Genomic DNA, 24,006 nt, shown 5'->3' with positions numbered 1-24,006 from the left:
ACCCGAGCAGGCAGAACAGCATCGATTCCTGGTATGACTGGGAGAATGAATGTGCGAATGAGAGAGTGACTGGCTTCTCTTCACCATCTTTCTCTACCTCTACCTGTGGGCAGAGGGATACGGTCGTTACCACGCTGGAAGGGAGTCAGATGCAGGTAAGCTACTCAACCGAGCTCCATCCTATCTCTTTAACTAGAGATAGGAGTGTATATCCACCACTTTCTCCAACAAGGGGGAGGAAGTGGATGCCGACATGAGACAAACCCATTACTTTACATTTGCTCATGTACAGGAAAAAGTTCTTACAATGCTGGTACGAAGAGATACGCTTGCCTCTCTTTCTTAGTACTGGCCCAGAGGTCTGACCATTGATCCTGCGGTGCACACCCCGATCAATCGGACAGAGGCTTGGATCCCTCCCTCGCTCTTACGACCAGGGAGGCATTCCAGGGATGGACGAACACCAGTCTGTTCATCTAAAAGACTCAGATTCCTCCCACCAAGAAGTGGAGTCTTCCTATTGTTAAAGGACGATGGTTTGCATTACGTATCGGAACAAATGACAATTTGTCGAAAATTGCATTTTTCCTAACTATACAACCTGAGGTCCTTTACATATAGTCCCCTCCTCATGCCACCCTCACTCTGCGTATTTTGCATGGGCCAAAAGCAAAAGTGATTTGTTTACCTCCGCGCGACGATTGGACAAGTAGTTAACTACCGTTCTCCCCTTGTTCGAAGCTTACGACCGTTCAGCTGCCGCTAGCTACTTCCTATTGTTAAAGGACCTCAGGTTTGTATAGTAGGAAAAATGCAATTTTCGACAAATTGTCTTTTTCTTTACCATGCAGCCAGTTATCTTTCAGGGTACATTATTTGTTTTTTTTGGCATCTTCCATTCTGTAGGCATTTCATTGAGAATTCCTTCGTCTCTCCTGTGTTTCTTGTATTTTTTATGATCTTGTTCACTGATATACCAGTTTTCTGTATCCTCATCGCTTGAAATGCTTATTGTACGTTCTTTAAAGAGGTGTAATTGTTTATACATTGTGAAACAATTATTGTGTGCCAGTAGAGTCGATGAATATAAAGAAATTAGGTTGAAACTTGTTATTAATCACCAAGACAAAAACCCACAGGGGGGGTGGTTAGTACCGTCAGCGCACATCACACATCACCATAGGCATTACTTAAGGTTCTTTGCTGCTTCCCTTTGGCCCCTAGCTGCAACCCCTTTCTTCCTTTAACTGTACCTCCTTTCATATTCTTTCTTCCGTCTTGCTTTCATCAATCCTCTTCTATCAATTGTTTCTTAGTGTGGCTGCTTGATTTTCCTCCTGTTACACTTATTAAACTTCTTACTCTCAATTTCCCTTTCAGTGCTGAATGACCACATAGGTCCCAGTGCTTGGCCTATAGCCTAAATTCTATACTATTCCTTTCAAAACAAGAACATTTTTTTATTGTCACACTTTGTCATTCAAATCTCCAAGTACTGGTGAAAATTGATAAGAACTAAAATCAAAATCGGCCAGATCTAGGGGACAACTTGCTAAGAACACAATAGACACACAAGAGAGTTTTTCCGAAAGGAAAACCCAAGGTCCATGAGCATGTATGCACAGCACTTGGCAGTCAGCAAGCAGATCTTCACATTTGGGAATAAAGTGTCTGGAATCTATAAAGACCCACAATTTGGCACTTCTGTAAAATATTGGTTTGTAAGTCAAGCAGATTAGCGCCGATTTTGAATTACTAGAGTAATTTCAATGTTTCCAAAGATCTACCAAAGTAAGAAATAAGTTTTCTATAGATATTTTTGTGTAAAGACCGCATAAAGTTTATTTTTGCCTAGTCGGTAGTTCCATGGGAATTGTGTAAGGAATGTGAAAGTGCTGAGGTCATTATATGAAAGGAAAGGGCTCTGTAGAGGCATCACTTAGCGTTCTTTGCGGCATCTCTTTGGCTGGCCCCTACCCTACCCGCAACCCTTGCATTCCTTTTACGGCGCCTCTTTTTGTATTCTCCTTCTTCTGGCTTACTTTCCGCTCATCCTAACAATTATTTCAAATTTCAGTACTGAATGAAATCATAAGTCCCAGTGCTTGCCTTTGGCCTTAATTTTATATTTCAGTTCCAATGGAAATGGAGAAAGGAAGCCTTTAAGGTTAGAAATTCATTTTGGTTATGTGATGCACAGGAGAGAATATGTATGATGGAAGAAATACCTTTTATTGATATTGTTACTATTGCCATTGTTTTGTCGATTACTATTGTCTTGCAAATCTCCATTTCCTGTCATTTTTTATTTCCATAGCTTGTACATTTTGTGTCACCATTATGTATGCTGCCATCTTGTCGGCAAAACTGAACTTACTTTCTTACCTGTAGGATGCTCAATATACCCAGAAGACCAGAATCAAATGCAAACAAGTTGGAGGACAAAGAAAGGTGTGTTTTTAGTATTATTCATGAATTGTAGAGTTATGAAAAAAATGTTGCTTGGTTAATCATCATTTATGAAGGTTAAATTATGCATGGGTTTACTGTTGGTAGCTGTTAAACCAGAGATCCATTTTTTAATGGAAAACCTGTTGTGATTTGGAATGTTAGCTGTATGTGGCCTTTTGTACTTTGCCAAGTGACTTTTGTCATTATTTCATCTAAGACACTTAAAACTTGTATTCTCTCCTGTTTATTTATATGAATTAATGGTCAGCATGAATATTTATAATTGCAACAAGAGGTCGGGTAAGTCTGTTTTACCATCCTTGTGTGTAAAATTATTTTAATACTTTTCATATGTGCTGGCCAGAATTTATGCAGAAATTTTTTCATTACTCATTCAAGAAGTTGATTTTCATTTATGAGACTGGAGGTGTTGAATTTGTATTGCTTGTTGCTTGGTTTTTAGCTGTAGCTCTTGAATTTGTTTTGCCTGTAAACCTGAATTTACCCTCAAACATGGCAGTTGTCATTCAGAGCAAAAGAAACAAGAAAAAAATTGGTGCTATTGTTTTGGCCAGGCCAAAAACTCTGTGCTATTCCCATTTTTTCTTTCACTGTTTCATCTTTTTCATCTATATTCCCCATCACTGGACGAGTGGGTTCCATACTTGACTGTCAATCTGGTAGTCAGAGTTTTCCTCCCTGCGAGACCCGAGAGGAATTAGGGGAATATAATTCTGGTTTTTAGAAATCATTTCTCAATATAGTGTGGTTCGGATCCCACAATAAGCTGTAGGTCCTGTTGCTAAGAAACCAATTGGTTCCTAGCCATGTAAAAAAAATGTAATCCTTTGGGCCAGCCCTAGGATAGCTATTAATCAGCTCAGTGGTCTGGTAAAAACTAAGATATACTTAACGTTTTCCCCCTTTAATTTTACTGACTAGTTTTTTGGATGTCCATACTGTAAAAAGCAGTATTCTTTTACTGGTATCATCTTTGGATGGTCACCTTCTGGTATTCAGTGGCTTTTTAATTGATTTTTCTTCTGTATTTTCTGAACAGCACCTTTTGTAGTGTTGGTAATGGCTCCGGTATTCCTGAAACTTTTTTTGTGTTATTTGATATTTAAATTTTTTGGTGTCAGCAAAGTAGGGTTGGTGCTTAATGTTGTCACGTAACAGTCTTCTTAAGTTTGATTTCTTCTGTGTTGTTTGAAAGGTACAATAACTTCCTTACACATACTTTTTGTATTCCATATTTTTCTTATCTAAGTGTTAACTAACAGGTGTCATTAACCTTTGTTGAGGGTGTTTCTGGAGTATGTTGATTGTATTATCAAGTTATTTATATCACATCACACTTCTTTAGTTTGTGTGCCTGAAGTACAAGTTATGGTTTTTTCATAACTATGCCCTGTAAGTTATATACATTGATAATCTTGCATGTTTGTACTTATTTGAAGTTATTTAAATTTTTTTTTTCTTGTACCACAATACCTTTGTGCTTTTATACTTGTGGTGTTCTGCTTGGAGATTTTGTATTTGTTCCGACACGGCATACAAACCTTCGGTCCTTTTACAATAGGAAGGTACTAGCGGCAGCTGGATGGTACTAGCGGCAGCTGGATAGGTCGTAAGCTTTCGAACAAGGGGTTCGGTAGTTAACTGCTTGTCCGACAGGCGCGCGCGCGCGACTGGGAGGTAAACAAATCACTTTTGCTTTCGGCCTCACAGTGGATGGACGTGTGTGTTCGCTCTCTGCCCGCTGCTCGTCGTTTGCTTTCTAAGTTTGTTTGTAATTGTGTATGAAAGAGCTTGTAAGTACAATTATTCTCTCTTTTCATATTAATTACGGCTTCAAGTAAATAATGATGGAATCTCCTCGCCTCGCTACCCCAAGGAGACTTTGCCCGGGTATCGCCAAGGGCGCAAATGCGGAAGTTTTAGATCATTCCCGGAGATTGACCCTCATGTTTTGTGTTCTCGGTGTCGGGGGAGGGCGCGAATGCACCCGGGCCGAGCCCTGTGATGTGTATAATGACTGGTCGGAGGCGCAGTGGACATTGTATGAGGGCAGGAAGAAGCGAAGGCGCCTGCAAAGGAGTCGTCGGAAAGCTCTCCCGCGACTCCTTTGGTGACGGACACTTCGTCCTTCGTTTCCTGCAGCCCGCCTCAACTTCCACGTTCTCGCGCCTTCCCCTTCGGGGGGGGTGTCTAGGTCCTTCTCCTCTCCCGACGTGTCGAGTGTGGAAGGAGGGCGCTAGATACCCTGACGTAGAGTTGATTCTGGGTCCGGGTCTATCCGCTCGTCTTCGCGCCGAGCGGGGTAGAGATCCTTCTCAATCACCCGACTTTTGCCTCCTCAGGTGCGGTTGCCGTGAAGGATGACCTCGGACAGGTGTGGCATCGTTGGGGCTGCAGGGCGTGCCCCGAGTGTCCAGGGGCTGCTCTATCATCTCGCTGGCTCCGTGGCGGTTTACTCATGCAACGGTCACAACCACCACCACGACCCTGACAACACCCGGCTACGCGTCACCTCCTCACCTTGGTGTACACCCAGCACGCGGTCTCTGTAACACCCACAACATCGGTGCAGGGGCCAGTCGCCGTAACTCGGGGGAGTGTGATGCCGCCACCTGGGTTTGCCGTGCTGCCGCGACCGGACTTCATGTGCCCGAAGAGCTCGCCCCTGGACCTCCCACCGGTACCGATGACGTCTGTGCCGCTGGTTCGACCATCTGTACCGCCCACACAGTCTGCCGTACCTGCCGTGACCACCGCTGCTGTTCCTGTTCCTGCCGTCTCGACTGCCGTTCCTGTGATGCTCGCACCTGCTGATGTTGTTCCTGTTCCTGGCGCCGCTGCTCCCGATGCTGGTCTGTTCGGACAGGTACGTCCGGGCCCTGTTGCTTCGGCAACAGCAGCCCCGGCTCCGTCCTGGATGACAGATCTGACGTCGGTCCTGAGGAGGTTGACGAAGAAGAAGAAGAAGAGGAGGAAGGTTGTCGTCGTCGTCTTCATCGTCTTCTTCGTCGTCGTCGTCTGCCGCCTCTTCCCTTCTTCTTCTAAGGCTCCCCCGCCTAAGAAGAAGAAGGTCGCCTCCCCCCCCCCTAAGAAGTATCCTTCGGGAGCTTCTAAGGGCCCGTCTCGCTCGGTGAGACGGGGGGTTCTTCCGCTGGTCGCCCCTGCTCCTTCGGGAGCAGGAACCCGTCTCTTCTCCCGCAAGGAAGAAGACTACGGGGACCAGAGGGGGTGCCGGCTAACACCGGCACTTCCTCACCTGCTGTCAGTGGTTCGGCCACAGCAGCAGGATCCGGCTCGGCCGCTCGTTCGCGAGAGGTACCGAGTGTACGGTCGCCTACCAGCGACCGTGCAGCCAGGAACCAGACCTCTGAGTCCGCTCAGCGTCAGGTTCACGGCACGGAGCGGAAGACTGGTGACAGCCGCTCACGCGACTCTCACCAGACCAGCTCTCGCTCTCTCGCGGCGAGCAGCTGGCTACCCCGCGGACAGTGACTGGTCCATGACCGGGCCACGGGCTGAGGCTGGGAAGAGGTCCCCCGTTCGAACCGGCACCAGCCACGGCTGGTACCAGCGAACTGACGCACCGTGAGGATACGCCCTCTCACCGTGACAGTGGAGCGCGCCGGTCGCCTGCACCGTCGCTCTCACAGAGAGCGATCGGGTACGGCGACCAGCACCAGCTCCTCTGACACACGAGACCCGGGCCGCTGTTCTCGGTCCAGCCGTTCTCCACAGCGAGACGGCTCGACTAGGTCTTGCAGCTCGATCGCCACCGCCGCGGGTTGGCGATCGCCTGCAGTCCTCCAAGCCCGCTGGTTCTGCCAGTGAGCGAGGAGAGCGTCAGGTCTGCCTCTCCCATACCTTCAACCTCCTCGGGTTACACCGGGAGGGGCGAGGTATTGAGGAGTGATCGTGAGGGGTGCGCCCCTCAGGATCCCGCCACGTCGTCGTACGTACCAGGCTCGGTTCTCGGACCAGCCAGGGCGTACGCCACAGGTGGTTGGAGGAGGACCGAGAGGGGGCTGTCGGTGCTCCTCTCCTTGAGGGAGGAGGGTCTCTGGGAGGTGCTCCTGTTTGAGGGACTGGACGGTCCGACTCCACAGGATGCAGTCACTCCAGAGATCCAGAGGAACTTTGCCGAGGTTATTGCGCTGATTCGTCAGCACAACGACCTCGGGGAAGGATCGCCGCTCCCACCATCCGAGCCCACGTCCCGGCTCGAGTCGTTCTGGGGCCCGAAGAGGGAACCCAGACCGACGGTGGGTTTGCCGCGATCAGAGCTGGCTGACTCAGTGCTGGACCAGGTTGAATCGCTTGTCTCCGGACAAGACGGTTCGCTTAAGTCTGGCAGGTCTAGCAAGCTACTTCCACCTCCTCTGCTACGACAGCGGCGGTTTTACGTGCCATCTGAAGACCCGATGCCGCCCAAACAGGTGAACCCGGAGTTAGCTAGGCTGACTCCGGGTGTGTCTCTGCAACAGCTCCTGTCCGAGAACCTGTGGTTCTCGCAGCAAGAGGCACTAGGCCTGGAATCTACCGCCATGCAGCTTTCCAGGCCGTCTCCTGGCTAGATCTGTGGTCCCTCACAGTATCTAAGGTCGCAGCCAACTCCGGGGAATTTCCTCCGAAGATGACTCGGCCTTCAGGAGACTTTGGCCAGTCCTGGGGAAGAGCCATCTCCTTCCTTGCCCACCAGACGGTGAAACCTGTGGGCCAACTGGTTCTCCGACGAAGGGACGCTGTCCTTACTCGGGTTTCCAGGGCGGCCGGGCGTGAGGCGGCGTTGGGACTTCGAAACGGACCTTTACGGAGTTCCACGTCTCTCTTCCCAGGAGAGATGGTGGACGCTGCGGTGGACAGACGGCGCACTGATGACAGTGACCGTCTGGTTCACCAGGCAGTCTCGAAGGCTTCTGGGCAGCCTCGGACTGCGGCCAAGTCTAAGAGCTCGGCTAGCGCTTCCTCGGCTGCTAAGACGGTTGCTGCGTCGAAAGCCCGAGGATGACTGGACTCGTCTTCTTCGACTTCTAGCAAGGGGGGCCGTAACCAGCCCTCCTCCCAGCCTCCTCATCCCAGTGGAGGCTCTGGGAGAAGTCGAAGAAAGGGGGGAAACGCTAGGGACGGCGTTCCCCCTCACCTGCTGCCGGAAGTGGGGGGTGCCTGGCCAGCCATTGGGCAACTTGGCAGCGACTACGGCGCCGAGACCTGGATTGTAGATGTCCTTCGGGAGGGATATCTATTACCCTTCGAATCTCGGCCACCCCTCACCTCCAACCCGGTCCAACAGCAGTCGTACGTCCCGGGTCACCGAAGGACGTAGCACTCAGACAGGAGATCAAGACCATGCTGAGCAAGAGAGCTGTAGAGATCGTCACGGATCAGTCACCGGGCTTTTACAGTCGACTCTTCCTGGTGGAAAAGTCTACGGGAGGCTGGCGCCCGGTGATAGATCTCTCTCCCCTGAACCGGTTTGTTCGCCAGACCCGGTTCACGATGGAGACGGCACGCTCAGTGCTCGACTCCATCAGGGAGAACGATTTCATGCTTTCAGTGGACTTGAAGGATGCGTATTTCCAACTACCCATTCATCAGTCCTCCAGAAAGTAACTCCGCTTCATCCTCGACGGGACGGTGTACCAGTTCAGGGCACTGTGCTTCGGTCTCTCAACCGCCCCACAGGTGTTCACGCGAGTGTTCACTCTGGTGTCTGCTTGGGCCCATTCGCACGGGATACGTCTGATGAGGTATCTCGACGATTGGTTAGTTCCTGGCGAGCTCCCGCTCGCAAGTTGCTACAGGACAGGGATCGACTGCTCGAGTTCTGTCGCGATCTGGGGATCGTTGTGAACTTCGAAAAGTCCGATCTCGAGCCCAAGCAGAGGATGAAGTACCTGGGTATGCGATCGACACGGTAGCAGGGCGAGTCTTCCCCGCAGACTCGCGGATCAGCAGATTCAGGGAGGCAGCCAACCAGTTCCTGTCTCGGCAGGAACAGGTAGCTCAGCGATGGCAAGTCGTGATCGGACACCTGTCGTCATCGAAGAAGTTAGTCCCTCACGGGCGTCTTCACCTGCGGTCTCTTCAGTGGAGACTAAAGGAGAGTGGTCACAGGCGACGGATCCCCCAAGCTTTCCAGTGTCACTGACACAGGAGGTGAGGCAGGACCTAGCCTGGTGGCTCGACGACAGGAACCTCTTAATTAAGGAGGAGCCTGCTTGCGCACTCCCCCCCTGGACATGCAGCTGTTCTTCAGACGCATCGACCGAGGGGATGGGGGCGCACACCTGAGGAGTTGCTGACTTCAGGAGTGTGGGACGAGAACGACAAGCACCCTTCACATCAATGTACTGGAACTCAAGGCAGCGTTCCTCGCTCTCCAAGAGTTTCAGGACCGCTTGATGGGACACTCAGTGGTGTTGATGTGCGACAACACCACGGTGGTGGCTTACGTCAACAAACAGGGGGGCCTAGTGTCTCTCCCGTTTGTACCAGTTGACTCGGCAGGTGCACGAGTGGGCTCAGGCACACTCAATAGAGCTGTCGGCACGCTACATTCCAGGGAAGAGGAATGTAGTAGCAGACACGCTCAGCCGTCGGGATCAGGTGATAGGGACCGAATGGTCTCTACACCAGGACGTGGCGGAAAGGCTCTTCGACCTGTGGGGGCGACCAGTCGTGGATCTGTTCGCCACCCGGCACAACAGAAGCTCCAGGTGTTCTTCTCGGCCGTGCCGGACCCATATGGGGCAGCTGCAGAGGACGCTCTTCAACACCCGTGGGGACAACCTCTTCGCCTATGCCTTTCCTTTTTTCCCCCGTTCAGCCTGATTCGCAAGGTGATCAGTCGAGCGCTGGTCACCCCGAATCTCAGGATGATCCTGGTGAATCCCAAATGGCCACAGGCCATTTGGTATCCGGAACCTGCTGGCTCTTCTCGCAGGAGAACCGAGAGAGATTCCCCTTGGCACAACCTTCTCGCCCAGCCACACGTCGAGCGGTACCACCGAGCAGTCCAGTCCCTACGTCTTCACGGCTGGACTGTTATCCACCATCTCTTGCGAACGAGAGGCATTTTCTCGTAGCGCAGCAACAGAGATGGCTGGAAACGTCCGTCAGTCCTCTGCAGCTGTGTAACCAGGGGAAGTGGGCCGTCTTCTGTGTTGGTGTCGTAGACGGGGTCTATCTCCTCTCAGAGCACTCTTCAGCAGGTAGAGGGATTTCCTCGCTTTTTCTTCGCCGAGAGAAGCTCCTCTCAGTCCCCACAGTTAAAGGATACAGAGCCGCATTGGGCGCTCGTCCTGAAACTGAGGGGGTTGGACATCTCGAACTCGTTCGAGATCTCCTTGCTTATGAGGAGCTTCGAAAGGTCTTGCCCACCCAGGGAACTCAGGCCCTGCGTGGGACGTGACTCTCGTCCTTAGGAGTCTGACTCGAACACCGTTCGAGCCACTCCGAGAGTCGTCAGACAGGGATCTGACCCTCAAGACCCTCTTCTTGCTGGCCCTGGCATCGGCGAAGAGAGTAGGGGAACTTCATGATCTTTCCTATGATGTACGACACTCCAGGGGATGGGGATCCGTGACGCTCGATTTCGTCCCGAACTTCGTTGCGAAGACTCAGAAACCGTCAGTCCTGATGACAGGTTCGAGTCATTCACGATTCCCTCCCTATTGGACTTCACCGATAATGATGCGGATGAGATGCTGCTTTGTCCTGTGAGCGCTTACGGCGCTATCTGAAGAGAACTCGACCACCTCAGGCCTGAGTGTCGACGCCTCTTCGTTAGCACCGGGGTCACCAAGAAAGAAGTATCCAAGAACACTCTTTCATTCTGGCTGCGTGAGGTCATCAGGAGGGCGTATGAGGCTGATGGTATCTGACGACATCCGTACGTCCCCGTCCGAGAGTCACCGAAGTCAGAAGTATTCCGGCCCTCGTTGGCGTTTCGCAAGAACTTCTCCGTGGCGCAGGTCCTGAAGGCAGGGTGGTCTGGTCTAACCAGACTACCTTTACGTCCTTCTACCTTCGGATATTGCCCACAGGTCCTTGGATACCTTTTCCTTGGGGACCCGTGGTGGCTGCTCAACAAGTTGTGTAGCTAACCCAGACCCTCGCAGGCTGAACAGCATCGAGTCCTGGTGTGACTGTGTGGATGGAGTGTGAGTGAGTGAGTGACTGGCTCTCTCTTCCCATCTTTTCCTTCCCCTCTACCTGTGGGCAGAGGGCCATGGTCGTCACTACGCTGGATGAGGACGAGATGCGGTGAGTGCTATATACGAGAGCCCCATCCTATCCCTTTCACTAGGGATAGGAGCAGAATATCCACCACTTCCTTCTACAAGGGGGGAAGTGGATGCCTACAAGAGTCAAACCCATGACTTTATATTTGCTCCTGTACAGAAACAAGTTCTTGCATTGCTGGTACGAAGAGATACGCATGCCTCTCTCTTAGTACTCGGGTCCAGAGGTCTGACCATTGATCCTGCGGTGCACACCCCGATCAATCGGACAGAGGCTTGGATCCCTCCCTCGCTCTTACGACCAGGGAGACTTCCAAGGTTGGGCGAACACCAGTCTGTTCACAAAGACTCAGATTCCACCACCCACCAAGAAGTGAGTCTTCCTATTGTAAAAGGACCGAAGGTTTGTATGCCGTGTCGGAACAAATGACAATTTGTCCAAAATTGCATTTTTCCTAACTATACAAACCTGAGGTCCTTTTACACATAGCCCCACCTCATGCCACCCCTCACTCTGCAGTTTTTGCTTGGGCCAAAGCAAAAGTGATTTGTTTACCTCCCAGTCGCGCGCGCGCGCGCCTGTGCGGACAAGCAGTTAACTACCGAACCCCTTGTTCGAAAGCTTACGACCTATCCAGCTGCCGCTAGTACCATCCAGCTGCCGCTAGTACCTTCCTATTGTAAAAGGACCTCAGGTTTGTATAGTTAGGAAAAATGCAATTTTGGACAAATTGTCATATTTATGATTTTCTGCTTGTAAATTTTTTATTTTTTTTTTTTATCCAGAGTAACTGGAGAGTTAAATGAGAGTAAAGGTAGAAATATGGACAAAGATTAGTATTTGGATAAAATTCCCCGATATATTTTCTCAGGAGATTGATATTTAAGCCCAAACCATGTGAACTTGTCTTAACCTAAACTACGACCTAGGAGGAGGACATAGGGGAAGACTTTCATCCTCTAGTTAATTCTCTTCTTTTATTCATATATAGCCTCCTAGGGAACTAAATCATCTTTCTTGTTCAGCCTACATATACGTACATATTCAGGTTCCTTGATTTTCTCTGAAAATCTTGGCCTAACTCGTATTGAGCTTGAGTACCTTACTAAGTAAATTCCAATTAAAAATTATTGCACTAGAGTACAGAATTTATGTTGACAAATCCACCACAAAGAAAAAAGTGTTGTAGGATTATGTAAATGAGAAAGTAGCAGAAATGATAAGCTGCTGTGTTCTTAAATGGTCAGAAGATTTAATGTGAGAACTTATCATGGTAAAAATGTTGAAATTCTAACACCCATATTACAATATTTAAACTAAGAATGTACTTTCAATTAGGCCAGTCCAAATTTTGGTAGAAGTTTTACATTATAATATGTGATGTTTTGAAGAGTGAGTCGTTGATTCCCATATATTGAACCACTCACCCTATGCTTGATTAAGGGATCTGTCTTATAAACATTGTGTTCTTTCCTATCAAGTTGTTACTGAAGAGCTTACTCTCTCCGCTTTCTTAGGATGGCTTAATATTCCACGGAGACCTGAGCCAAAATCTAGCAAGATGGATGCTGTCGAGAGGTTCGTGATTTTCTTACTATATTTAAAATACTTTTGCTTTTACTGTAGAATATTCAGGTATCCGGTATAAGTATAGATGTCAGCAGTAAATAAAAAGTTGTGGTTCTTGTGTAACACTATTTTAAAAGAGGTGGTGCATTTTGGATGGTTATTATACATACATTTAAGGTTTGCTTGTTTGGATGTTTGATTTTATTGTTACTCTTGCATTTTAAGAATCCACTTATCACTGAAAGTATTTCTTAATTTGCAATGGAATTCTGAAATTCTGCTGCGAACCAAGTTTCTCGGAAAAAGAAAAACATATTTAATCATAGATTCTGTTTCTGCTGTACTAAGTCAGATTCCTTCATATTATTGTACAGTATACTAGTACTTTTTTTATTGATTGTTCTGTATTTCTTTAAGTACTTGCTAAGGATTGCTGTTTTACCATGCATGGGAATGCCTGGTGAATGTAAGAAAGGTCATTTTCACTTTTTGTATGTATGTGCATTTTAAAGTTGCCTCCTTGGGAAAATACGAGTTCGTACGAATTACAAACTTAATACTTTTTAAAGGCCTAGTTGCCAGAAAATCCAATTAAAATGAAGTAGAGCTGGAGAGAGGGGGGGATGAACCTTCCACCTGCCAGGTAGCCTGTTTTATTAGCCAAAGAGGAATGTTTATCAAATGTTATTCAAAACTTTTTCTGTTAATGTCGTAGTATTTATGTTCAAGTAATGAAGGCCAATACATGATATTGTTGTTTTCTTCTTTCAGTGAAAATTCATAGCAAATCGTTACATGAAAGCAATAGTACGTAAATAAAACCAAAAATATTAAAGTGTTCTTAAGTGTAACCCAAACTCCAAGAATCAGGGACTTTATATCACCCAGAGTTTGTGACACTAGAAATGCGACAATTAATGTTTTGTGGCAACTGTGTCATCATTTCTCCTACACCCTTTGCTGGGGGGGGAGGCCCGGTTGGTTAGCGCCATCATTGTACCATATGCAGTTAACTGTAGTCATTATTTAAGGTCGTTTACAGCACCTCTTTGGCTGCTAGCTGCAACCCCTTTCATTACTTTTACAGTACCTTCTGTCATATTCTCTTATTTCCATCTGAATTTCCACACTATTCTAACAGTCTTGTTTCATGATGAGCTTTAAGGTTTTCTTCCCAATAAATCTTTTTATACCTTTTTACTTTCTTAGGATGCTTAATATTCCACGGAGACCTGAGCCAAAATCTAGCAAGATGGATGCTATTGAGAGGTTCGTGATTTTCTTACTATATTAAAATACTTTTGCTTTTACTGTAGAATATTCAGGTACACGGTATAAGTATAGATGTCAGCAGTAAATCAAAAGATGTGGTTCTTGTGTAACACTATTTTTAAAAAAGGTGGTGCATTTTGGATGGTTATTATTACATACTTTAAGTTGCTTGTTGGATGTTTGATTTTATTGTTACTCTTGCATTTAAGAACCCACTTATCACTGAAAAGTATTTCTTTATTTGCAATGGAATTCTGAAATTCTGCTGCGAACCAAGTTTCTCGGGAAAAAGAAAAACATATTTAATCATAGATTCTAGTTTCTGCTGTACTAGTCAGATTCCTTTATATTATTGTACATTATACTAGTACTTTGTTTATTGATTGTTCTGTATTTCTTTAAGTACTTGCTAAGGATTGCTGTTTTACCATGCATGGGAATGCCTGGTGAATGTAAGAAAGGTCATTTTCACTTTTTGTATGTAGTATGTGCATTTTAAAATTGCCTCCTTGGGAAAATACGAGTTCGTACGAATTACAAACTTACTACTTTTTAAAGGCCTAGTTGCCAGAATCCAAATTAAAATGAAGTAGAGCTGGAGAGAGGGGGGGATGAACCTTCCACCTGCCAGGGTAGCCTGTTTTATTAGCCAAAGAGGAATGTTTATCAAATGTTATTCAAACTTTTTCTGTTAATGTCGTAGTATTTATGTTCAAGTAATGAAGGCCCAATACAATGATATTGTTCTCTGATGGGTGCCACCCACAAGAGGCTGCACATCTGGTAGGTTCTTCTTTCAGTGAAAATTCATAGCAAATCGTTACATGAAAGCAATAGTACGTAAATAAAACCAAAAATATTAAAGTGTTCTTAAGTGTAACCCAAACTCCAAGAATCAGGGACTTTATAATCACCCAGAATTGACACTGGAAATCCGACAATTAATGTTTTGTGGCAACTGTGTCATCTCGAGTGCCTCATCAGTGCACCTTATGCATTTAATTGTAGTCATTATTTAAGGTCGTTTACACCACCTCTGGCCGCTAGCTGCAGCCCCTTTCATTACTTTTACAGTACCTTCTGTCATGTTCGCTTATTTCCATCTTAATTTCCATCCTATCCTAACAGTTTTGTTTCATGACGAGCTTTAAGGTTTTCTTTTTCTTTCCATTATATCTTATATATCTTTTTACTTTCATTTTCCCTTTTGTTGCTGAATGACCTCATAGATCCCAGCACTCGCCCTTCGGCCTTAATTTTATGTTCATTGCATTTCTTCTGTACCAGATTGGCTGAAGATTCATCAGGAATATTCATCTTTTTTGGTTAATCATGAAACAATCCCCTTAGAATACAGTTTTCCATAGGGTGAGTTGACATTATCTGTAATGGTTGTCAGTAAATCAGTTGTTGATCACTTTTCTGACTAAAGCCAGCAGCTACAGAGTTCACTTTAACATTTAGATTGAATGTGAAGCTGCTCCATTCCAGTTTATTGTATTCTCCCTGTATCTTTCAGATATTACTAAAGTCCCTCTATACCCTGAAGACAAGTCCATTTATAAAATCATCACTTCTATTTCATGAAACATCCACCATCCCTCTGCACATCTTACATATTGTTTCAGGTCACTTGGCGGTCAGTTTGTTTTATTCACCTTTATCCTTTCTTTATTTTTGGAGTTACTTGTACTTCTCTACAGTTTCTGTAACTTCATTAGTTGAAGCTTAAATAGGTGAATGTAGGGCTGTTAGTTCGGTGATCTGGTTAAACCACTTATACCTGCCCTATAAATAAGCCAGTTTTTGTGATAGTGGTGCTTTGGAGTTCTAGAACTTTTATAAAAGTGTTATTGCTTTCCTGTGCATGATGATCAGATTGCAGGGTTAACTCGGTGTTGCTTGTCCATAGCGTACACTGAAGATTGCATATAGCTTTTGGGTTACTGTACTGCACTAAAAATGTTCCTGACACTGGCATCTTCACTTTCATAAGAGTCTCAAACACTTCTGGATGCCTCAGGTTATCAATTAAACTGATTTTTGGTAATATGCCTCATTTCATTCTGGAGGTTGGGTACTTCCTTTCTCTCTCCTCTATGTTCTTTCATTTGTAAACAGTTGTGCATTGTTAACCCAACAGTCAGTTTAGGAGGAGGCCATTGAGAGAAGACTGTAAGAGCAGAAGTATATCCTCTGTATGGTGTGAGTGATACCAAGATGCTGAGAATGAAAAACATGACTTACAGTAGCACTTGGTGGCAAGTGACATATCAGCGTGATAGCAAAAATACTTAAGATTAAAATCTCATCACTTAAACCAATGTCAGGTTAAAGGTAAAATGTAAATTAAAGTTATGATGAAAATGAATGGTACATCACACTAAACACTAACTGCTAATTGTGGAAGCGCAGCTTGGAATATATCTGCACAGAGTGGGAGTTGTACAGAAGATTAACTCTAGGAAGGCTGATGGCATATGCCTGATAGGAGCAGTTGGGTCTGCTCAGTAAGTTGGTGTAATTGGAGAGGCATTTACAAGGAATTTTATATATACTGTATTCGTAATGACTGAAACATTTTTATAAAACTGTATTACATGCTTCCCCTCCCTACTTAAATTTTCCCACTTTAGTATTCTTTATTTTATATCTGCACAATCATTTAACATTTGTTGTTAGCATGCCTTCCTGGGGATTAGGATATGTACATCTAATTGTTGATGTTATGGTGTGTAAAGGTGGCTTTCATTTAATCTGGATTGGTTTGCTCAAGGTATTTTTCTGTTGTTTGGGTTGTACACAAAGCCTTAAGAGTATATTGGGTCCAAATCTGTAACTTACCATTCACAACTAACTGGCAGCTGAGGCATTTTGTTATTTTTTTCTTGTTTTCTATGCGTAGTGTGATCTGTGTTGTCAAAAAGTGCTTTTATATAAATCTGTATCAAATATATTTATATTGAAGCCTGAAGAAATATTTCTCATACAACACATAGTTGGACATTGTTTCACTCAGCAACAAGCCTGTTCACGGTGCAAGTTTTGTACTAGTAATGTTTTCTACATGATTCAGGTATAATGTAATTTAATATATGATATAATCTAATGCAAATGTTCAATTGTTGGGACCAGTAATATTAATAAACATTACCTTAATATAATTCATCTAGCCCTAAATCCCCAAAAACCGCCCCAATTTACCACATTGGGCAAACCCTGTTACCTCCTATTCTGTCCACCAGTTGGCAACACTGCCGTTGACAGTTACAAAACCTTCCCTTGAAAATCAGTTGTTAACGAGCGCCCGTGCTGTTTTACATCACGGCCGCTCTTTATAAATTTCTTAAACCTTTTTGTGCCTTTAAAGCTGTCATTAATTGTTAATGCGACTTCACGTATTACATCCACGAAATAGTGAATTAACTTTTACTTCTATTGTGGTATTTATGTTATTTTACGAACTTTTGCGACCCGGAATTACGTGACCTGCCCAAACAGTCCAAGGATAGCCTAGCTGATTCGATGCTTCCTTCTGCCAGCAACATCAGGAATTGCCTGGCTTGTGGGACAAGGATGAGTAGTAGGGAGTTTGAACCCCATGACATTTGTAGCTTTTCTTGTGGACAGGTTTGTGACTTGACTTCTCGTTGTGACTTATGTAAGCCTTGGTCTGACGAAGACATGACGACTTATTTATGAAACATCAAAGAATCTTGCAGCGTAAACAGATTGATATTGGAGAAAAAGAAATTGGTAGCTAGACCTGTATCTAATGATTTCCTTGATTTGTGCACCGGTCATGGTTCTGGCTCTTTGGTTTCGGTATCGTGTGATTCCGATTCCAGATTAATTGATGCTTTACCACCTGTACAACCGGTAGATAGTGAAGTCGTTTCTGATGTTGATTCAAAGTTTTTGGCGATGAAAACTAGTTGGAAACAGAAATTTGAAAAATTACAGCTTAGTTTAGATAGAGACATTTCAGCCTACTTTAACAAGCTGTAGAGAATTTTGAAGAAGCTTTTACTAGAATGTCTAACACTTTTAGATTCATTTTCAGCTCCTTGTCAGGTACCTGTCGACAGCACCATGGGTACGGTGCGACAGATACCTTGGCTTGTGAACCCCATCGTGGCGAAGGCCTAGGGGGGATCTGATCCGGTCAGGTGCCTGACGATTCTTTACCCAATGTGTCCCCTGTTAGTCCCAATAACAGTGCCAAAGGGCCGCTTATTTAGAAGGGGGAAGGGGTATTAGTGTTTAGACCTCAGATAGCTAGTCGTCAGGATTGTACTTCAGGGGTAGTTTCTCAGTTAGGATCTGACGATGGTGATGATGATGATGTGGATTCGTGTGATATTGATGTTTCTTTGAACGACGGTCATGATGTCGAGTTCAAGAAACTTTTTTATTTAATATTTTGAGTTTTCTTCCTCAGACGAGGCCTAAAGAGCAGAAGCAGCCTCCGCCTTGTATTACAGAAGGGATTTTGTTGACGGTTCTTCCTGGTCGCTGGAATTTTTACATTTTCCCTTTGCTCAGAGGTTCGCGAGAGTGAGGGCGGACGTGCCACTAAACTTTCGAAGGTGATCAGGGAAGGGAAGAGGAAGCTCTCTTCTCTTCTATGACACCAGAGAGGAATTTATCAGGTGGCGGATGATACTTCATTCTCTCGACCCCCCCACCCCCCAAACCAAATCCTGAATTTGTCCGACTTTTGGGTCAACCTTTGCTTTCCAAGGCTTCGGTCTCGGTCTCAATGGAAGACTTTATTGCCATGGAGTCTGTTATGAGCTCCTTTCAAGAAGCTCAATCCTTCAATATGTGGGTCCTCGGAGGTCTTTTAATGTATATCAAGGACTCCAGGTTTGTTGCTCTTGATGCTCCTCTTTTTGAGAAATTCTGCTCGTCTATTTCAATTGCTTCTGTACATCAGAACGATCTTGCTGCTTCAATGCAGGCCTTTCTTGTTTCTCTTAGGCGTAGCCTGTATTTGTCACAGTTACCCTCCTCTGTATCGGAGATTCAGAGAAATCGTTTGTTGTCCTCTTCTTTTGGCGATTCCCTATTTGATATGTCTGTGCTTTCTCAGGTTTTGAAGGAACATCAAGGTGATGGCCTCTTCCCAACTCACTGGGCCTTATCAAGGGCTTTTTCCTCTGATCTTCCTCCCGTTCCTTCAAGGAGTAAGCGTAAGTAGTGCCCAGATCCGTGCCTTCTGCTCCAGCCCAACAACCTCCTCCATCTGGCACATTTTTTCCAGAGTACATCTCAGGTTTCTGGTGCCTTAGCTTCCTCCTCCAGTGCTCACTCTTTGAAATGCGGGAGAGGTTCTTGGCGTGGCTCTAAGGGCAGGGGAAGATCTCAACCTCCAGGAGGACCTTTCTTCTTCTTCTTCTTCCTTGTCTCTGCTTAAGAATTTTCGAAAGTAGAAGTCATTACCTCGCCCGAGACCGCAGTAGGAGCTTGTCTCTCTCGCCATTGGTCAGCTTGGCAGGAGAGAGCAGTGGATGCTTGGGTAGTGGAGGTCCTGAAGGTAGGTTACGAGATCCCCTTTGTTTTGAGACCTCCGCTTTCCAATTGTTTTTCTCGAGTTCAGCAGTTATTCCCCTCGCTCAATCAGGGGTCATGGCTTGGAGAAGGAGCTTTCGGCTCTCTTGGAGAAGGATGCCATAGAGCGAGCTCCTCTTTCTCCCGGGTTTTACTCATTGGTGTTTGTAGTTCTAAAGGCCTGGGTGCTTGGCGCCCCATCATAGATCTTTTGGTCTTGAACAAGTTCATTCTAAAGTCCAAGTTCCGGATGGAGACGGTTCAGACTGTTCTTTCATCTGTCAGGATGGGGGTACTGGATGATTTCCATCGATCTGCAGGATGCTTATCTGCAAATCCCCATCCATCCGAGAGCGACCTTACCTTCGGTTTTTCACAGACTCGGGAGTTTTCCAGTTCAAGACTTTGTTTCGGCCTCACCCCACTGCTCCACAGGTCTTTTCTCGGTGATGGCTCCTGTTTCGGCTATTCTGCATCAGTTAAATGTAAGGATGCTTCGGTATCTGGATAATTGGCTAGTCCAGGCCGAATCTCTAGAGAAATGTCTCCGGTCGAGGGAGATAGTTCTGTCTCATTGTGTTGAGTTGGGCATTTGTGTCAACTTTGACAAGTCCAGTCTAATCCCTTGCAGATCATTACTTACTTGGGGATTGTTTTGAATTCCCAGATTTTGAGGGCTTCTCCCGCTCCGAAACGGATAGACAAGCTTCTAAGTCTGGTAGAAGAATTTTTGTCCTCCGTAATGCAGCCAGTTTCCCTTTGGAGGACTCCTGGGCCATTTGTCATCCCTCATCCAACTGGTTCCCGGAGGTTGTCTCGGAGTGGTTTCCTGACCACTGGAAGCTCTGGTGGAGCCCCTTATTCGTCTGACAGAGAGACCAGATCTTCTCAAACAACCCCATTTTCATCGGTTCCATCAGAGGCTCCACATGCTTCATCTTCATGCCTGGAGGACTCTCCAAGCACGAAGGGTTCTCCTCCAGAGTGGTGCCACAGTTGGCTCTTAACTAGAGTATATTATCAGGCTAAATAAATGTCGGTTTACAGACGTTGGTGTAAGTCTCAAGGACATTCAATTTCTAGACCTTCCTTACCGAAAGTAGCGGAGTTTTTAGTTCATTTACACCATGACAGGGCCCTGTCACCTTCGTGCATTAAGGGTTTTAGGTAGATGCTTTCCTATGTTTTTAAGGCGAGGCTCCTGAAATCTCTTTCATCTTATGTCACTAGAGATTAATTTAATTCGATCCTTTTCCCTGTCTCTACCCAGTCCACAGTGTTCTCCTCCAACATGGGACATTAATAAAGTCCTTCAAGCCTTAAGGTTTTCCCTCCGTTTGAGCCTCTGAATACGGCCGATTTTATTTTAGGGACCTCTCTTCCAAGACACTCTTCCTTGTCTTGCTGGCTATAGCCAAGAGGGGTAACTGCAAGCAAACTCTTTTCTGGTTGCCAGATCTGGACAAGATCATGATTTTGTCATACCTTCCCGAATTTGTCGCAAAGACTGAATCGTCTGATAATCCCATTCCCAGGTCTTTCATGCTTGAGTCGCTGGTCGACTTCGTTGGTAATTTAAATGAGGAATTAGTTTCTTTGCCCTGTTAGGCACTCTCATGCTATTTACGCCGGACGAAGGACTTTCAGGGTCGTGAGAGAGCAGGTGTCGTTGTAGTGCTTGATAAAGTCATCAGGGTGCAGCCTTGCTGTCCTCATTTCGTCTGACTGGTCACCTGGTCGGTCACTTGACTTTAGTACAGACAGACTGACTATGCACTTACTCCTTGTCCTTTACTACCACAGTTCGGCGGCATTATGGTAGGAGACTTGAGTTCTTAGTATCTTAGACCTCGGTTGAGTTTTTACTGACTATGATATACATTTCTTTGATTGTTTATGTCTTATTCTGCCCGAAAGGGAAATTGTACTCAGATTCCCTCCTCCTTTTCAATGTGGTTAATCGGGCTAGATGAATTATATTAAGGTAATGTTTATTAATATGGAATTTTTTTTTATTATAAAATTAATATTAATAATACTTACCTGTATAATTTATCTAGTCCCACCCATCCTACCCGATGGTCTGCCTATCACAACTGATTTTCAAGGGAAGGTTTTGTAACTGTCAACGGCCAGTGTTGCCAACTGGTGGACAGATTAGGAGGTAACAGAGTTTGCCAATGTGGTAAATTTTGGTGCGGTTTTTGGGGATCTAGGGCTAGATAAATTATACAGGTAAGTATAGTATTAATATTAATTTTATAATAAAAATTCCATATCTTTATTTATTGTGGCACTGATTGATATGATATGTCACATCTGCCAACGAAAAGTGAATTGAGTGAGCGTGGGGGAATGATGGTATTTTTCTTTTTGGTTTGTTTATCAAATTAGGTGGCTTGTAAAAAGATTGTATTTTTATTAACTTACTAGACTACATTGAAGAATTGTCAGCTTATGCTTTGATTCCTTTATGCAAGTAGGCTTATGAGGATAATTTCTCAAGAACTAACTGAGCAATTGTCTTTTCAAAAATAAATTCTTCTTAATTTTTATTTAGTAGGCTTGAGCTGGAATTCTTTTTTTAATTGATCAAGAAGCAGATCTGGTGAGAGTCAAGAGTAAAATATCTATAGATTATTATTATACTTGAAAAGGTCAAAATCATGCTGTTTTTATGACTTAGTTTAATGGGAAATATTATCGAGAAATAGTAATGCTTGTTACTCAATTTCTTGACTTCCACATAATAGCTAGATTTTTCTGTAAAAACATAACATTTTGAGAAAAAAGGAACCCTTACTCTTGAGGCTAGATCTGCATCACTTGGTAAAGACTTCATTGTATTTATTGGACTTGTAATGTAAGGCAGTTTTCCTTTTAGTTGTAGTACACCAAATCTAACATTTAAATGTATCTCACCTATAGGATTCTTAACATTCCTCGGAGACCTGAAACAAAAGGAAACAAGATGGATGCTAAAGAGAGGTCTGTGGTTGCTCTGTTTTCATTTTCGTGAATATTCCATTTGCTCTTCAGCCTTTTATCGTTATTATAACTTTGTAAGAGTGTTTGTTGTCAAACAAATTACAACACTGTACATATATATTAGTGAACTCAGTGGTGGATGGAAAAATGTACATAGTTGTGTGTGTGCTGTATGTATTATGTATCAAATGACTTTCGGAAGCTTTCGCAATAAAAGGCTCCCTAAGGAGGTGTAGTACTGCTTACCATTAGTGTGCTCTTAGTGGCCTAATCATGTATCTCATCTATAGGGTTCTTAACATTCCTCGGAGACCTGAAACAAAAGGAAACAAGATGGATGCTAAAGAGAGGTCTGTGGTTGCTCTGTTTTTCATTTCGTGAATATTATTCTATTTGCTCTTCAGCCTTTTATTGTTATTATAACTTTATAAGAGTGTTTGTTGTCAAACAAATTTCAAACACTGTACATATTTATATTAGTGAACTCAGTGGTGGATGGTGAAGAAAGAAATGAAAATGTACATATATTTGTGTGTGTGCTGTATGTATTATGGCCTAATCGTGGAGGCGCTGAAGACTATGCAGTTGTCCTTAGCTGTCTACAGTTTGCCTATTCATTTCAAGTTTTTTCACCTAGTGTCAAAGTTAAGCTTTTTTTCACTTCTGTTTTCAATTCTGATTGCAGAAAAAATCCTGTAGGTTAGCATTATCGAGTCTAAACTTATGATATAGAGGCATATATCTACTCTATACTGCGTTTACTTTTCTAAGATCGCTAGGGTGGGGCCAGGTAGAAAAGGCAGAGTTGTCATATCTACGGGTATGTAAGTCCCATTAAATGCTTCCCGCAGATATAATCCTTCTTAGAAGGATTCGCTTTAGACCTTGGAAGTCGAGGGAAAGGGTATGCTTCTTCCCTGTTAACTTTTTTTTTTTTTTTTTCATTCCCGATTCTATTTAGCTATTCCTTCTTTCTCTTTCTATAATTATAGATACGCTGAATGGCATGTTGGCTCTGGTGTTTGGACATGAGACATAAATTCATAAGTCAATCGATCTATTATGCCCTTAGAAACATTTTCATCAAAATCATCCAAGTCAGTCACAGACTCACTTTCCTTTTTCATTTTTGAAACACTGGAGATTCCACTATATTTCCCGCCTCTCTTGCTGCCTTGTTAAGTCTGCGAATAGTCATTTCTGACACTTGTTGCTTCAGATGTTCTCTGGATAGCCTTCGAAACAACAGTTACAGGACCTTCATGATATTTTTATAAAATGAAGTATTTTACGAAATTATAGACTATTTCCTGGCCTGAGGTGGTGGGGTGAAGACGTTAACGGGAGTCACTTGGGCTGGGCTGTCCATACTTTTCAGTGGGGTGATCGAGAGCGAGTATCCTTTAATGATATTGACCATGACCTTTTAAATCCTCTTAAAAATCATAAGTCCCCTAAACTCAGATCTGGCATCGCCGGGGAAAAAATATGCCATATCCTCATATTCATTAATGAAACAGAGGTTTAAACGAAGAATATATGAAATAAAATATATTCAAACTATCTGATAGCCACGAACCACAGTTCAAAGAGAAGAAAACTATTTCAGTAGACTCCATGAAGCTAATGTGATTACCATAACATGAAAATTGGCATCGTATGATATCTGTAGAAGCCACACCACAGCGATCTTAGAAAAGTAAACGCACTATAGCAAATATGTTCTTGTGAAAAAGAAAGTTGGAAGAATTCTTCCATGTTCATTTTTCATAAGTCTCTAACCAAAAACAAGTTTTAAATTGAAAATTCCTTGAAAGTTATTCAAATATATGGCTAATTTCTTGTTTTTTTGTTTGTTTTGTATCATGAGGGTTTTTTGTTGTTTTTTTTGTGGGGGGGGTGTTATGTTAG

General features: G+C 44.4%; 1 protein-coding gene across 1 annotated transcript in view; it reads left to right on the top strand.

Moving 5' to 3' along the window:
- Positions 1-22,445, top strand: part of LOC135212405 (zinc finger CCCH domain-containing protein 18-like) — a gene marked incomplete at its 3' end in the record, with an annotated part of 83,197 nt that extends 60,752 nt beyond the window's left edge. The window contains 4 exon segments of the mRNA XM_064245775.1: positions 2,392-2,451; positions 13,492-13,551; positions 22,036-22,095; positions 22,386-22,445. Of these exon segments, the coding sequence (XP_064101845.1) occupies positions 2,392-2,451; positions 13,492-13,551; positions 22,036-22,095; positions 22,386-22,445 (240 nt within the window).
- Between the last annotated feature and the right edge of the window lie 1,561 nt (positions 22,446-24,006).

This window comes from Macrobrachium nipponense, chromosome 41 (genome assembly GCF_015104395.2).
Source record: "Macrobrachium nipponense isolate FS-2020 chromosome 41, ASM1510439v2, whole genome shotgun sequence".
NCBI classification, from domain to species: domain Eukaryota; kingdom Metazoa; phylum Arthropoda; class Malacostraca; order Decapoda; family Palaemonidae; genus Macrobrachium; species Macrobrachium nipponense.
This window is presented reverse-complemented; position numbering and strand designations above follow the sequence as displayed.